The 13,702-nt window shown below is 55.9% G+C and overlaps 1 protein-coding gene across 8 annotated transcripts in view; it reads right to left on the bottom strand.

The window, feature by feature from the left end:
* The window catches only part of CHD6 (chromodomain helicase DNA binding protein 6), an 87,557-nt gene that overhangs the window by 15,687 nt on the left and 58,168 nt on the right, over positions 1 to 13,702 (bottom strand). For all 8 annotated transcript variants that reach the window (XR_015774192.1, XM_088064726.1, XM_088064729.1 and 5 more), the window contains 14 exons: positions 13,294 to 13,504; positions 12,594 to 12,789; positions 11,905 to 12,069; positions 11,334 to 11,513; positions 10,497 to 10,607; positions 9,073 to 9,275; positions 8,481 to 8,680; positions 5,054 to 5,213; positions 4,400 to 4,489; positions 3,415 to 3,518; positions 2,684 to 2,813; positions 2,391 to 2,451; positions 1,664 to 1,721; positions 784 to 1,003 (listed from right to left, as the gene is read on the bottom strand). Coding sequence is in view for 7 of the 8 variants with exons in the window: in XM_088064726.1 (XP_087920852.1) it covers positions 784 to 1,003; positions 1,664 to 1,721; positions 2,391 to 2,451; positions 2,684 to 2,813; positions 3,415 to 3,518; positions 4,400 to 4,489; positions 5,054 to 5,213; positions 8,481 to 8,680; positions 9,073 to 9,275; positions 10,497 to 10,607; positions 11,334 to 11,513; positions 11,905 to 12,069; positions 12,594 to 12,789; positions 13,294 to 13,504 (2,089 nt within the window). In the remaining variant the exon portion in view is untranslated. The remainder of the gene's footprint in view (positions 1 to 783; positions 1,004 to 1,663; positions 1,722 to 2,390; positions 2,452 to 2,683; positions 2,814 to 3,414; positions 3,519 to 4,399; positions 4,490 to 5,053; positions 5,214 to 8,480; positions 8,681 to 9,072; positions 9,276 to 10,496; positions 10,608 to 11,333; positions 11,514 to 11,904; positions 12,070 to 12,593; positions 12,790 to 13,293; positions 13,505 to 13,702) is intronic.

Genomic DNA, 13,702 nt, shown 5'->3' with positions numbered 1-13,702 from the left:
AGAAGTCCAGGAAAAGAGGAATGGGAAGATGGGCTGGAGCAGAAGGAGGCCAAGAACAGAGCACAAGGCAGCACACATACCATGTGGTTATGTGGGGTCCTGCTTCAGGTTCACTGGAAGCAAAACCATTGAGGGCTGGTGACCACAGAGAGTCCCAGGCCCAAGGTGGCATGGGAGACTGGCAGTGACGGCAGCAGCATCACCCTCTACACACCCTCCCAATGGCTGCAGAGAGACACTCAGGGTGCTGGGACAGTCCCAACCCCTTCCCACCTACTGGGACACAGATGAAATGGGAGCACAGTGCAACCAGGATATGTCACCATGGGGCTCCAGAGGCCATGAGCAGGAGGCAAAGCCAGTGGTGTGAGAGCCACAAGGGTTGGAAGGGCACTACTCATGGGCTGTGACAGTGATCATCTGTCACTCTCATCCACAGTATATCCCAAGGACACAGCTCTCCTCTGCTGAGGCTGACCCCTGGCCCAGCAGACACTGGATTTGACCCTGAAGAGCTGTGCCCCCCTGTTTTCAGTGTCACCACCTGCTACCCATGAACTCCAGCTTGCAGTGGAAGCTGCTCCCTGGCTGGGCTGGCTGCTGGAGCAGCAAGACCCCCATGGCTCAGAGCATGTTCCCTGCCCTGCAAGGACCCATGTGATTCCATGCCCTGGGCAGCTGGCAGCACTGACAGCTCTGATGACATTTACCTGGGTCAGCTTTGGGGGCCAAGGAATTCAAGTGGGCTAAATCAGATTTGTAAAGGCTCCTCTGCTGCATTACCTTTTCTGTATTTCTTTGTTCACTGAGTCCATCTCAGAGGCTCTCCGGAACATCTCATCCTGCAGCCAGTAGCCATGGTTACCAGGCACCAGCATCTCCGTGCGGGGAGGCACCTCCTTACGGTTGCAGCGCTGGTAGACGGTGACGAGTCGCCGCAGTCTGGCCGTGAGAGCAGAGGAGACAGGCCAGCAGGATCTGTCTGAGTCGGAGCCATCCTGGGCTTCAAACATCAGCAAGAACATTACTATTTAGCACACAGGCAAAGCCACAGGTTCCCACATCCTCTGGCAAGCTCCAAGAGCTTCCTCCCACCTTCTGCCTCCCATGGGGAGCATTGGCGATCACAGTCATGAGTAGGGGGCCATGTGACCATCCCTGAGCCTGCTGGCTCACAGCCTCACCACGTCTTAGGTTCCTTCAGAGAGAGTCCAGAGGCTGAGATCAGGGTAGGAATGATGGCTCCAGGCCAGACCATGCATGGGAGAAGGCTGCAGCTCCCAGCTCAGCAGTGGGGCTAGCCAGCCCATGGCATGTGGCAACACTGCCCACTGCGTAGACCTCACACGCTCAACTCATACAGGCAACTGCATGGATAAGAGCAGGCTAATGGCTTCCAGTCACCCTGGGTAGCTTTGGCTGGAATCACTCAGAACCCTGGCTGCCCTACCACAGGGCCCATCCATGGGTCACCTGTGAGTCTGTGCAGGGAGGGCCCCTGGCCAGGTTGAGCTGCCTCACACACTAACACAGAGGAGCATGTCCCTCCAGCCCAGCAATGTGTTCCTGCCACCAAGCAGTGCCTGGGGCAGCACTCAGATTCAGCTGTGCCACACCCAACCCAGGGAAGCCATGGACCACACTGCAGGAGACATGGCCTCACCTGCCGCTGGTTCGTCCCGCTTCTCACTGGCTTCACCCACCCCAGAAGCCACGATGTCCTGCAAAAGCAAACGATCAGAGAGGGCTCAACCCCACACAGAACCCCCTGTGCCCACAGCCCACCCATCCTTGGCAGGGTGCAGGGTGGTGGGATGGGCAGGGCTGTGTGTCCAGTGCCCTTGGGCTGCAGATGTTGGCTGTGCTCAGCACATGGGATCAGAGGTGACAGCTCAGATGGGCCATTTTGGGCCTGGAGGGAAGGATCACCACAGTGACAGAGGCTGCAGTGCCACTGCTCAGGACAGTAGCAGTGTGACTGCCTCCACTGTTCAAACAACCCCTGCATTCTCCTGTGCTGCCTCTTCCCTGATCTTCCTCTCCCCCAAGGCCATTTCTTTTGGGACATCCCTGACTCCTCTGCCAGGGCCCCACGTGGCTCCTGAAGCCAACCAAGGGTGAGAACCAGCATTCTTGGGCATCCTCAGCCCTCAATACCCCTCAGCTCCCCATGAGGAAGATGCTGCCCAGGTCCACAGGTAACACAGAGGAGCACAGCAGGGTTGTGCTCCAGGGAGCAGAGGCAATGCACTCAAGATGGGGCTCAGACAAGGCAGACCAGCCGTGCTGGCTCCCTACTGCCCCAGAGCAGAGCTGATGGAGCCAAGCCTGCACCACAGGGCAGGCTGGGCAGCATCAGATGTGTATCTAACACTGTGAATCCCACTCACCTCCTGTTTTGACAGTCCCTCCAGCTTTTCTCCACTGCTCTCTTCTTTTTCCACACTGCCCCTAGGTGAGAATGAACAGTCCGTGGTAGTGGCAGCACAGCCCCTGTGGCTGTGCCAGTTCTCAGCACCAAGAAGCAAAGAATTGGTGCTCATGCCCTCCCTCCACCTCATACTGGGGGACCAGCTCCCTTCTGCCCTCCCCTCTGCACTCAGCAGCACAGCCTGCTCCCTCCCTCCACTGCCCCAGGAGCGAGCTAGGTTCCTGCAAGAGCTCTGCTCCATCCCCTGCCCACCTTTCGGCAGCATCCTGTGCCCCATCGCTGACGCCCTGCTCGGCAGAGAGCAGCTTCTCATCTGGCATGCCCACCTTCTCCAGGAAACACAGCGCTGGGTCCGCCCGCATGGCGTTGTACCGCTCGTAACCTGCCACACCGCCAGGACAGACAGACAGACAGAGCAAGGCCTGAGCCTGGTTCACAAAAACCTCCTGCTCCTGGGACACAGCTCCTCACCTGGCTCTCATTCCCTCTGTGCTGCCATGAGAGCAATTCTCACCCCCAGAAATTCACAACACTTTCCCAGATCTGCTAATGGCTCTGCAGCCCCCGGGGAACAGCAGGCAAAGGGAAAGCCTTCCCATCCCACCCAGCAGCAGCACAGCCACCATGCAGGGTGCAGCTGGGGCAAACAGCCCCATGTCTCCTGGAAACCCCACCAGGACACCATGATGAGACCAAGAAAAGATCTGTGCCTCTCTCCTCACCCTCACACAGCAACTGCACACTGTGTTTGCACCTGGCAAAACAGAGTCTACCATGAGATCTGGCATGGCCACCCTAGGCACTGTGGGGTGCCTGTTCCCCACCCAAACATGCTGCTGGCACCTGGGGAGAGCTGTCCTGGTCCTGTGTGGCTTTGGAGCATGGCCACAGCTCTGTCCCTCGCACTGACATGACATCCCCTCCAGTGCCAGAGGTACTCATTCCCCCCCACACCAGCACCCACCAGACAGCTGGGTACACACCATGCTTGAAGACGCCAATGAGCAGGGATTTATCAGCTTCAGCATTCCACCAGTCCACTGGGATCTCCACGTAGTCAATGTCTGGCAGCAGCACATCCAGCTCCCTGTGGCAGACATGGTATGAACACCCCCCTCCCTCAGCCTCACCAGACACTGAGGGGCACTGGTCACTGCTCAGAAGGCACAGGGGGAGGCAGGAACTGCTGACTGCTGGCTTGGGGACAGCTAACGAACCTGGGGCCTGCTGTGACATGGGTACATATCTCCCTGGGGTCAAAGAGCTGGAGCTTTGGTTCCACCACAACTGCTGCCCTCCTACTCCTCTTTCTCCAGGGCAGTGGGTGCCCCCAGCCTTATTCTCCTCCCACCCAAGTAACACCAGAGGACTAAAGATCCCGTCTGACCCAAACAGCATTTCGTGGGGTAAAACACTTCACACCTACCAACCCCAAAAGAACAGTGTCTCCCCACATACACTGGTGCTGACAGAGCTGTGCTGGGGAATCCTCTACCTGAGGAAATCAGGCTTTTAAGCTCAGGAGCTGGCAGGCTGCAGGCTCAGTGCTATTACAGAGCCTGTGGGGCCCACGGTTCCCAGTGCTGGGAGGGACTGCAGGCCACAGCAACGGGGCATGCTCTGCTCTGTGGCCCGGCCCTGAGACTGGGAGCAGTCTCTGTGGACTCCCACTTTGAATAACGGCCCGTTTGTCAAGCAGCACACAGAACCATTTCCCTTGCAGGGTGTCCCTGTAAGTCCCCACCGCCCCCCAGCTGGTCCTACAGTCTCAGAGCTGCCTCAGCAGGGCTGCCACAGCTCCAGTCTCTGCACAGGCAAGGGGACTCCCAGAGGGTGAAGTTTTTCCTGAGGAAGACCTGGGGTCTGATTCATCTGGAGCTGCAGAGAGCCCAGATGTGGTTGGGTCAGACACCCGTGGCAGCGCTCAAGCCCAAGAAGCCTCGCAGGGGTTCACCGTGAGGTCCCTACCTGGCAGGGGTCCCCTCGAAGGCTTTATCTGCAGCCTCCCCCAGCACTTCAGCCTTCAGGTAGTAGAGCATTCGCACCCGCAGCAGAACCCTGTCCCGGGCGGCAGAGAGGTCAAAAAGGCCAGTGAAACCTGCCTGACACCATGTTTTCCCACGTGGAAGGACCCACTTGTGTAAAGCAGGATGGGCAGTGTCATGCCACACTGCCCAGCCCTGTGACCTGTGACTGGCCAGAGGGTCGCTGCTCAGGACACGGCTTCGATGAGCTGGAGGGGAATGAGGGTGGTCCAGCAGTGGGAGCATGGTGATCCTCTGTGACATCTGAGCCCTTCACAGCTCCCTCCCACCCTCCCAGCACTAAAGACCCTCAGCCCACTGTCTCCTTGAGCCAACAGGGGCTCCCACAAGGTGGGGGTTTAAACTAAAAGGGGAGAGATTTAGATGTTAGGAAGAAATTCTTCACTCTGAGGGTGGTGAGGTCCTGGCACAGGTTGTCAGAGAAGCTGTGACTGCCCCATCCCTGGAAGTGTTCAAGGACAGTGCTTGGAGCAGCCTGGGATAATGGAAGCTATTCCTGCTCTTGGCCAGAGTAATGTATTAAGATGTTCCTTAAGGCTCCTTCCAACCCAAACCACTCCATGATCCTGTGACTCACTTGTTGCAGTGTTGTTTGAGGTGCTTCTTGTAGCTGTCATCATGGAGCACCACCTCGGGGTTGCAGGTGGCGAGCCAGTCTGCATTCTTTATCTCAGGAAGCAGCATCTGGTTCTTTGTCTTCTTCCCCTTCCTGCCTCTGGGCACCGGTGCTGACAAGCCTGTAACAGTGAGTGGCAGCCAGTGAGCACCACGGGCACCGTGGGCCCAGCACTGCCACCAGGCACCTCCGGCGCTGGAGGCAGCCTGGGGCAGCAGAGCTGGGAGCTGAAGGAGCCCATGCAGAGCTTCCAGCTGCAGCCTGAAGAGCCAAGGAGAGGAAGTGCATGAGGAAAACAGAGCATGGGAGAGTCCATCTCTGTGAAAAACTTGGGGATCACCACAGAAACTGAACGGCTGTGCATTCTCAGTGCAATGCCGAGCCCAAATGACAACATGGCCCTTCAATGTGCAAAAATATCACAGAAAAGGGGTGAAGCATGGAAAGGACCTTGGCCCTGGGCGTAGCCCTTGGAGACTTAGGCACTACAGCCACCTCTGAAGGTCACTTATGTGGACAGTTATTTGGGACAAGGGTTCAAACAAGAAGCTCCCAAATGATCAAAGAGCAGCAAACCTGCTGATCTAATCTGAAAGGGCTGTTTCTTATATCATGCATCTGGAGCAGGGCTGGGGGGAACTGGATCACTGCAAGGGGGCTAAGGTACCAATGGGAAAGGAAATGTGGTTCCATCTGTCTGACAAAGATAAAATGAGATCCAGTGGCTTGAGATGAAAATTAAACACATTTCAACCTTGAAATAAGTTGTGAGTTCACAGCAGAACATGGAAACAACTCCTGGTGGGGTCACTGTTACTTGGAATCTCCAGAGACGGATAAGCTGCCTCCCTGGGCAGCTGCTCTTGTGGTAGGAACTGCAGCCATGAAGGAGAAAGGATGCCTGAGCAGTCCCATCCCATCTGTCTGGTCTTGTGACACCAGTGAACAGAAAGTGTCACCATGTCATCAACTCCTGCATAAAGTCTGCAGCTCCATGACAGGACAAGGGCTGTGACCCAGCTGGCTGCTGGAGGCCTGCAGTAGGCACCAGGCCTCCTGAACCCAGCAACAAATCAGCCTGAACTCTGGGCAAATGGCACTCAGCAGCTTGGCCTGTTCCAGGATGAAAGGCAGGATGGTGCTGGATCAGAGCAGAGCTCTGAGTTGGACTGTCTGGGTGCTGTGCTCACCCCTTGTGATCACACAGATGTGGGATTGAGAAGAGCTCCAGGATGCCTGCCCCAGCAAGGGCTGAAGGCTGCTGTTCCTTTCTGCACGTCACGGATGGGGCATGACTTGTCTGGTCAGCTCTCTGCAGACATGAGTGGTACTTGAGGATGCCTGGGGAGCCACAGCAGTTACTTCCTGACTGAGGAAGGAGCACTGCTCTGCACTACAGTGTTCTGCTTCTTCTGCTCTCCTCCAGCTCCTGTCAGGCGGAGATGTGGCTGTTCCTCCGGCCCAGACAATACAGAGGTTTCACAGGTGGGAAAGACATTCTAAAGAGTTGATGGAGCAGCTCCTGGTTGCTTTGCTGGTCAATATTCAATGCTCTTGCACTAAAGCAATCCTGACCCTCTGCTGAAACCATGGCTTGTTCGTTACTTGGCATTATCTAAATCAAGCCCACTCATACCAGTTGATTTGTTTCTGACTCTTGTTCTGCTTCCCACAGGACTCCCAAGCCCACTCCCAGATGCTCCCAGGGCAGGGCTGTGTGGCAAGAGCAGGAAGCAGCACTGCAAAAGTGACTCCCATTGCAGGAGGTGACTGGAATAACTTACAGCAGCCACCAAAAGCCACATCCTTGGACCTTACATTGCAAAAGCTAGTTGGACACTTCCAAGCAGAAGGAAATGATGACACTGGGTATTAAGCACCAACTATGATGCACTTGGCACTCAGCAGCATCACCACTCCAGAACAGCCTTCCCTGTGCTCCACCATGTGGGAACAGAACTCCCAGATTTCAGCTCAACTCCCTGATGTCAAAAGCAGTCTGGAGAGCTCCAGCCCCCTCACTACTCACCTTGTGCCACAGATCACAAGTACAGAACAAGCAGCACATCGCTGCTGGGCTCTGACTCCCTGAGGGACACTGTGGCCTCCCCCAGCCCCACTCAGTCCTGAGAGCCACAGGATGCAGGCACTGTGCTGCAAGGTCAGCCAAAGCCCTCTGGCACAGCAGGCAGCGACCACATCGCAGACCACAATCCCAGATCCAGGGAGCCAGCAGCCACTCCGTGCTCAGAGGTGAAGCCAAAGGCTCCGTGGCTGCCTCATTCACAAGGTGGGCTTTATGGCGGCCCCAGCCCCAGCAGAGCCTACAGAGAGCAGCTACTGTGCTGCAGGTGGGGAGGCCAATCTGCAGTGTCCATCACTGAGGCAGAGCTAGAGCCAAAGGGAGAGCAGGCCTCTGGGTGACCTGTCTGAAGCTGAGGATATACTGGGAACTTCTACACAACAGAATACAGACACCTCTAGCCAACAGATGCAATTACAGATCTGACGTGACACATGAACCTCGGACACACTGCCTCTGAGTAGAGAGAGCACAGCCAGGCCTAGGATAAGGGTCCTGCTAGGCAGAGTGAGAAAAGGCAGCATCACCTGGGGAGTACTATGCATTGCATAAGTCTCAGGACAATACAACACTGCACCTCCACCCATCAGGGCAGGCACTGCAGACCAGTAGGTCTGGGACAAGCACCATGACAAGGGGAAACAAAAGCTGGAAATCACAAAATCACAAAATATTCTGAGTTGTAAGAGTCTCACACGGATCATTAAGTCCAACAATTAAGTGAATGGCCCATATGGGGATCAAACCCACAATGTTGGTGTGAGATGGATGCTCAGCTGCACCCCCAGTTTTCCCTGGTGTAGTTGCCTGTGCTGCCCAGAGGCACAGGCAGGGTCCTGCCCCACGTCCATGCTGTGCCCTGTGAGGCTCTGAGGAGCAGCCTGAGGCGTGTCCCTGCCTTGAGTGGAATCAGCACCCTCATCCCTATCACACCAAACATGTTTATACAGTCACTGGTGCCCACAAGCTCACTGCCCAGCATCTCCCCACGCAGGGGAACCACGACGGTATTCACAGGCCAGAGAAGACTTAGCAGCATCTCTGCTCCCACCACAAAGCTCTCTCTGCATGGAAAGACAGAAACAGCCACCCTCACTCAGCCAGCCCCTGCCGCTGGCTGTGATGGTCAGTGTGGAGGTCAGCTCCATGGAAGTCCCTTTCTCTGTGCAGCGAGAATTGCAGTGCTGAAGCACAAACACTTGCAGACTGTTTCCATCAGTTCTGCTTTGAATTCTGCAGCCTCAGTCCCACAGGCTGGCACAAGGCAACAGGTACAGATGCAATGGCAGAGAGAACACGCAATACCTGAGTGATTCTGCAGAGCCTGATTCTGGCCATCCTTCGTTGGCGTGATGAGATCCCAGATAAAACTCTTAATCTTCTCATCCCCCTTGTAGTGTTTGACACAATACACCAGCAAGGCCCGACAAATCATCTCCATGTCCTTCTCATTCAGGTGCCACTTGAACCGTCCATGGGTCAGGATATCTTTCCAGCGTCCCCAGCTGAAACAGCAGGAACACAGAGTAAACACTCCTGTGCAATTAGAGACCTTGCTGGCACCTCTCTCCAGGAGCTCCTGGGGGGCACAGCCCTGCCAGAACCCCTAGATAGGGATGTTTTGCCAACACATTACAGAAGCAGAGAGGGAGAGAGGTTTACAGGACTGAACAGGGCAGAGGCAGGAGTGGCAATTGCCAGCTCAAGCTTTGTCCTCCTAACTCTTTTTCCAGCCCAAACATTTGCTTAGAGCCCAGCTCCCACCAGGCAGGTCACTGCTGCAAGGAGGCAACATAGCAAGCAGGACAGGCAGGAAGTGGCTGGTGCAGCCAGTGGCCCACATGGGCACTGGGGCAGCTGGAGGCTGTGGCTGTGCTCTCACAGGGGTGAGACTCACCCAAATATGAGCAGGTTCTTCTCCACACGAAAGCACTCAGCCCTCAGGTACCGTCGTGTCTTCTCGTTAAAGCGCCGTGAGCGTGTGGGTCGCTCATCCGAGTCACTGTCCAGCTCGGAGAACTCCATCAGCTCATCCTCTTCAAAGGAGTTGTAGTGTTTGGTTTGCTTCCTCACCCGGGGTCTGTCAATGACCAGGCTCTCCTGTGATGGACAGAGCAGAGAGTGTTCTCAGGTACAGGCAGAAACACTTATTATGTGCTCTTCTGGACCCTGTCACCCAGGCTTTGCTCAGCCTCTGGCTCCTGGCTTGCCAGTCCTGTGGCTGACCATCACATTCCCACTAGGATACCTGCTTCAAGTTACCTGTGTCCAGTTCTGTCTGCACAAATGACAAGTGGCCAGCACAAAATTCAGGCTGAAAATCAGCCTCTCTGTGTCCAAACTGCTGACTGCCAGCAGCTGACTCAGCTCTGAGTCACTCCTGGCCCTCTCTGCATTGCCTGTGCCACGTGCTGTGCTGAAGATAGTGTAATCTCTGTGTCAGGGGGACAGGTGGGCTACAACAGGAAAGGCAGCTTCCAAGAAGGTGCAGGAGGGAGCAATATGAAATTAAATAGCAGGTACCTGCCCCCTCTTCTTACTCTGCCCTGTTGAATGAATTAATGCCATGTAAATCTGCCTGATTTCATGCTCATAGGACATACACAAACACTGTCTCCCATTGCTCCAGCTTGAGCAGTGAGCTCTGTAGAGCTGCAGGGCCGCCCCCCTGCTGCAGTCTAAATCTCTTACAGCACTGCTGCCTTAGCTGGAATTATGGCAGCTTCAGGGCTGCACTGGAGCCAGTGGCAGCACCCTGTGCCTGATGGAGGAGCTGGGAAGGGAGACCTGAGCTGCAGCTGAGCCCATCACCTCAGCAGGGCCAGCAGAGGGCTGGGATCCCATCTGTCCCCTCTTGCCTCCTGACAGGCAGAGGCACCAGTCTGACCTCATGAGAGGCAGTAGGGGGGCAGCTTCAATCTCTGCTCTCTGTGACCTGGTACAGGACCCACAGAAACGACTGGAGCGCCATCAGGAAAAGGTTCTTCCCTCAGAGGGTGCTTGGGCACTGAACAGGCTCGTCAGGGAATGGGCACAGCCCCAAGGCTGCCAGAGCTCAGGGAGCATTTGGACAATGCTCTCAAGCAGAGGGTGGGATTGTTGGGAGTACCTTGAAAGATCAGTGAGCCACAGACCAGCATGTGCCCAAATAAATCAGGACTTTAGCTGGCATTTGTGGGTCAGTCTTCCCTTGTAGTAATTCTTGGTGCCCAATACAAACCTCTTCAGGAGCCCAGAGGAAGCATGCAGCTCCCACCTGGACACCAGGCCACATAGTGTCAGATCAGTTGTAGGGAACATGGGCCAGAAACTGCATCCTACCTTTTCATTCTTGGCATCTGTATCGAGCTCTGCTATCTTGGCCCACTTCTGCCAGAAGTTGGGGTCATCTAAAGAAATGTCAGTTCTGTTTCCTGATGCTACAAAGCTGGCCTAGGAGAGAAAGAAGAGGAGTGAACAGGGTGCAACCCACCATCCAGATGTGCTGTCCCCCACACGCCTGTCTGAGTGCACAGTCTTGCTGCGGTAGAACATTACACCCTAAGCTGATATGTGCCAGAGGGTTCTTTGTCTGCCTAAGGGAGCTGAACCCCTCTGTTCTGCATCCATGCCTGACCCACTGTAAATGGAGCCTGGGCTGTGCAAAAGGAGAAAGGACAGATGGCCCTTAGTGACCCCAACAGACACCAGCCAAAGCATAGCAGGGAGCTAGCTCCTCAGGCTCTATGTGGGGGTTTTGTCAGGACCCACAGCACTCAGCTTCCATGGCCCAGCAGCACCTGGCTTTGGGCACCATGCAGCCCAGCAGCTGGGTCCTGCCACCATCCTGGAGTCCCTATGCAGAGCCAGACCTCATGGCTGAACCATCTTAGGCAGCCTTCCATCACCCACCAGGCTGGTGGCCCCTTCTCAATGTTCTGTTGACCACCAGAGAGACAGGAGACCGTACCAGTTGCAGCACTCCAGCAAGCTCTCAGTCCTGGGCACAGCAGGACAGCAGAGCTTGGTCTCCATGTGGTCATGTCTCCACACCAGGAAGGAGGTTGGACATCTCTCCACACACAGGTAGAAGGTTGGCCAACCACTACTGCCCTGCATGTTCCCCTTCCTCCACCCCCAAAGGAAATCCCCCTTCCCCCCCAGTGGAGCACAGCACACCTTTGCAAATGTGGAGCCCTTCCCTTCAGACTGGATCGTGATAGTCTGTGTCCTGCGCTGGAGGATCTGATCAATGTCTTCCTCACAGAACTTGGACCCCTCGTCCTCCTCATCCATGAGTGCGCCATAAGCACCCTTCCGCAGCAGGTCCTCCACCTCCATCTTGGAGAGCTGCTGAACCTGCCCAAAGCACAGGGGCATCACCAACCTGCCCAGCAACCATGACCGCTGCACAACAGGAGAAGGCTCCTCCCTCTGCTCCTGGAGAAAGGGCCCCAAGCCAACCCAGACTTGCTGCTGTTAAAGCAGAGGTCACTTCCAAACTCTTCCTGAGGGACTGTCAGGAAATTCAGTCCATGCCAATGTGGACACAGCATCACATGTCCCCTATCCCCATATCAGTGCAGGAACAGCCTGGCAGGCCAAGGAGCAGCACTGCGAGTGTGTGGGACTGGACTCTCCCCCACTCAAAGTCTACCCAGTCCCTGCTCTGACCTGGCAGTGACTTGGAGAGGGAGGAGGAGAGATCTGCAGAGGCTCCCACCTGGCCCCGCTCCAGCAGCCAACCTACCCCATTGGTGCTGCCCTTGCGGTTGATGTCCTGCAGCACAGCTTTATCCAGGCCCAGCTTCAGGCTGGCCTTGTCAAACATTTCCCGCTCATAGGAGTTCCTGGTGATGAGGCGATAGACCTTCACGGCCTTGCTTTGCCCAATCCGGTGGCAGCGAGCTTGAGCCTGTCAGTGCAGAGGGCACAGCGTCAGCGCAGGGAACCCAGCTGGATGAGGACTGTGTGGCTTGTGGCACCCTGCATCAGCATCTACACTCACTCACCTGACCCACAGTCACCTCCCACCCACCACAGCACCCTCACTGCCTGCCTGTGGCTGACCTGGCAGGGCTCTGGCACAGCCTGCACAGCTGTGGAGCAGGAAAGGGAGATCCCAGCACCCTCAGGCAAGGACACAGGGCTCAGGCTGGAGCTTTGGCTCTCTGCAGATGTGTAACACAACACTGCACCCAGTCCAAAACCAGGTATGGACATAGTGTTGCCTGCTCTGCGGCCCGTCTGTGCTTTCAGAGCCACAACGTGATCTCTCCCACGTCCTGTTCCCTCTGCCCACATTCCTGCCAGCTGTCCTGGCACGGCACCTCGTGCCCAGTACAGCTGGTGCTGCTGCCCTGTTCTCCCTGCCTGGCACAAGTGATAGGACCTGTGCCTCAGGACCTCCTGACAGCTTGGCCCTGCCCAGCCCTTTACCTGCAGGTCATTCTGTGGGTTCCAGTCGGAATCAAAGATGATGCAGGTGTCGGCAGCAGTCAGGTTGATGCCCAGCCCGCCTGCCCGTGTGCACAGGAGAAAGACAAAGCGATCCGAGTCTGGCTTGCAGAAGCGGTCAATGGCAGCCTGGCGCAGGTTGCCGCGCACCCGCCCATCGATACGCTCATAGGTGTACCTGCTCAAGAGGGGAAGAGGTTAGAGCAGAATCACAGTGGGGCCTGAAGAGGCTGTGGCTTTCAAATCTCTTTCTGCTGCTTCCCCCAGGCTGTGTGGGCACACCAGCCAGGACTTACTGGCAGGACCTGTGCCCAGGTAGAGGCCCAGGCCCCATCACCCTGTGTGCACTGTGGTTGCTCCCAAAAATTGTGCCTCTTATGATGACAAAATCATCACAACCCCATGCATGGTGCATGGATATGGGGCTCATGAGAACCAGGACCAAGGGAAGGATCTACTTCCATCTGGTCACTCTGAGGACTAGTCCTAGACTACACAGAATGAAAGGTCTAAGCTGCTTATCTCTGGGGTCTCCGCACCCACCAGCAGTAGATGGTAACTCGGATGCATCAGTACGTGGGCATGGAATGGCCAAATCCCCACCCTTTGTTGTTGCCACTCTATGTGCAGTGCATGGAGGTAGTGTGGAGGAGCCGTGGTGAATGCTGGAGTCTGTACTAACCGTCTCTGGATGAGATAGTCTTCCAGGATGTCAAGGCAGCGCACCATCTGTGAGAAGATGAGCACCTTGTGCCCACCAGCAATCAGCTTGGGAAGCAGCTTATCAATGAGCACCAGCTTCCCAGCTGCCTGGATCATCGCCTGCAGCTGGAAGTCTGGTGCCTCTGGGCAGTGTGTTTTACGGAAGTCTTCCAGGATCTTCTCCTCTGCCCCTGCCAGGTGAAAAAGGATGTGAGCTCTTGGCAAGGCTGGCAGTGCAGCTTCCCAGGGCAGCAACAAGGGACTGCATGAGCAACAGAACCCATGCAGTCAGAGCTAGGGAGGCTGGCTAGAGATCTCCTGCAGACCCTCCACTCCTGGGACTAAACTTCTTCAGGGCTCAAATCAGCTCTTGGCAGAACAAATCAGGT

The sequence above is a fragment of the Pseudopodoces humilis genome, chromosome 19 (assembly GCF_049639895.1).
Source record: "Pseudopodoces humilis isolate 2021_Gansu_Grassland_sample_001 chromosome 19, ASM4963989v1, whole genome shotgun sequence".
Taxonomy (NCBI): domain Eukaryota; kingdom Metazoa; phylum Chordata; class Aves; order Passeriformes; family Paridae; genus Pseudopodoces; species Pseudopodoces humilis.
Note: the sequence above shows the minus strand (reverse complement) of the source record. Positions and strands in the feature narration are given on the sequence as shown.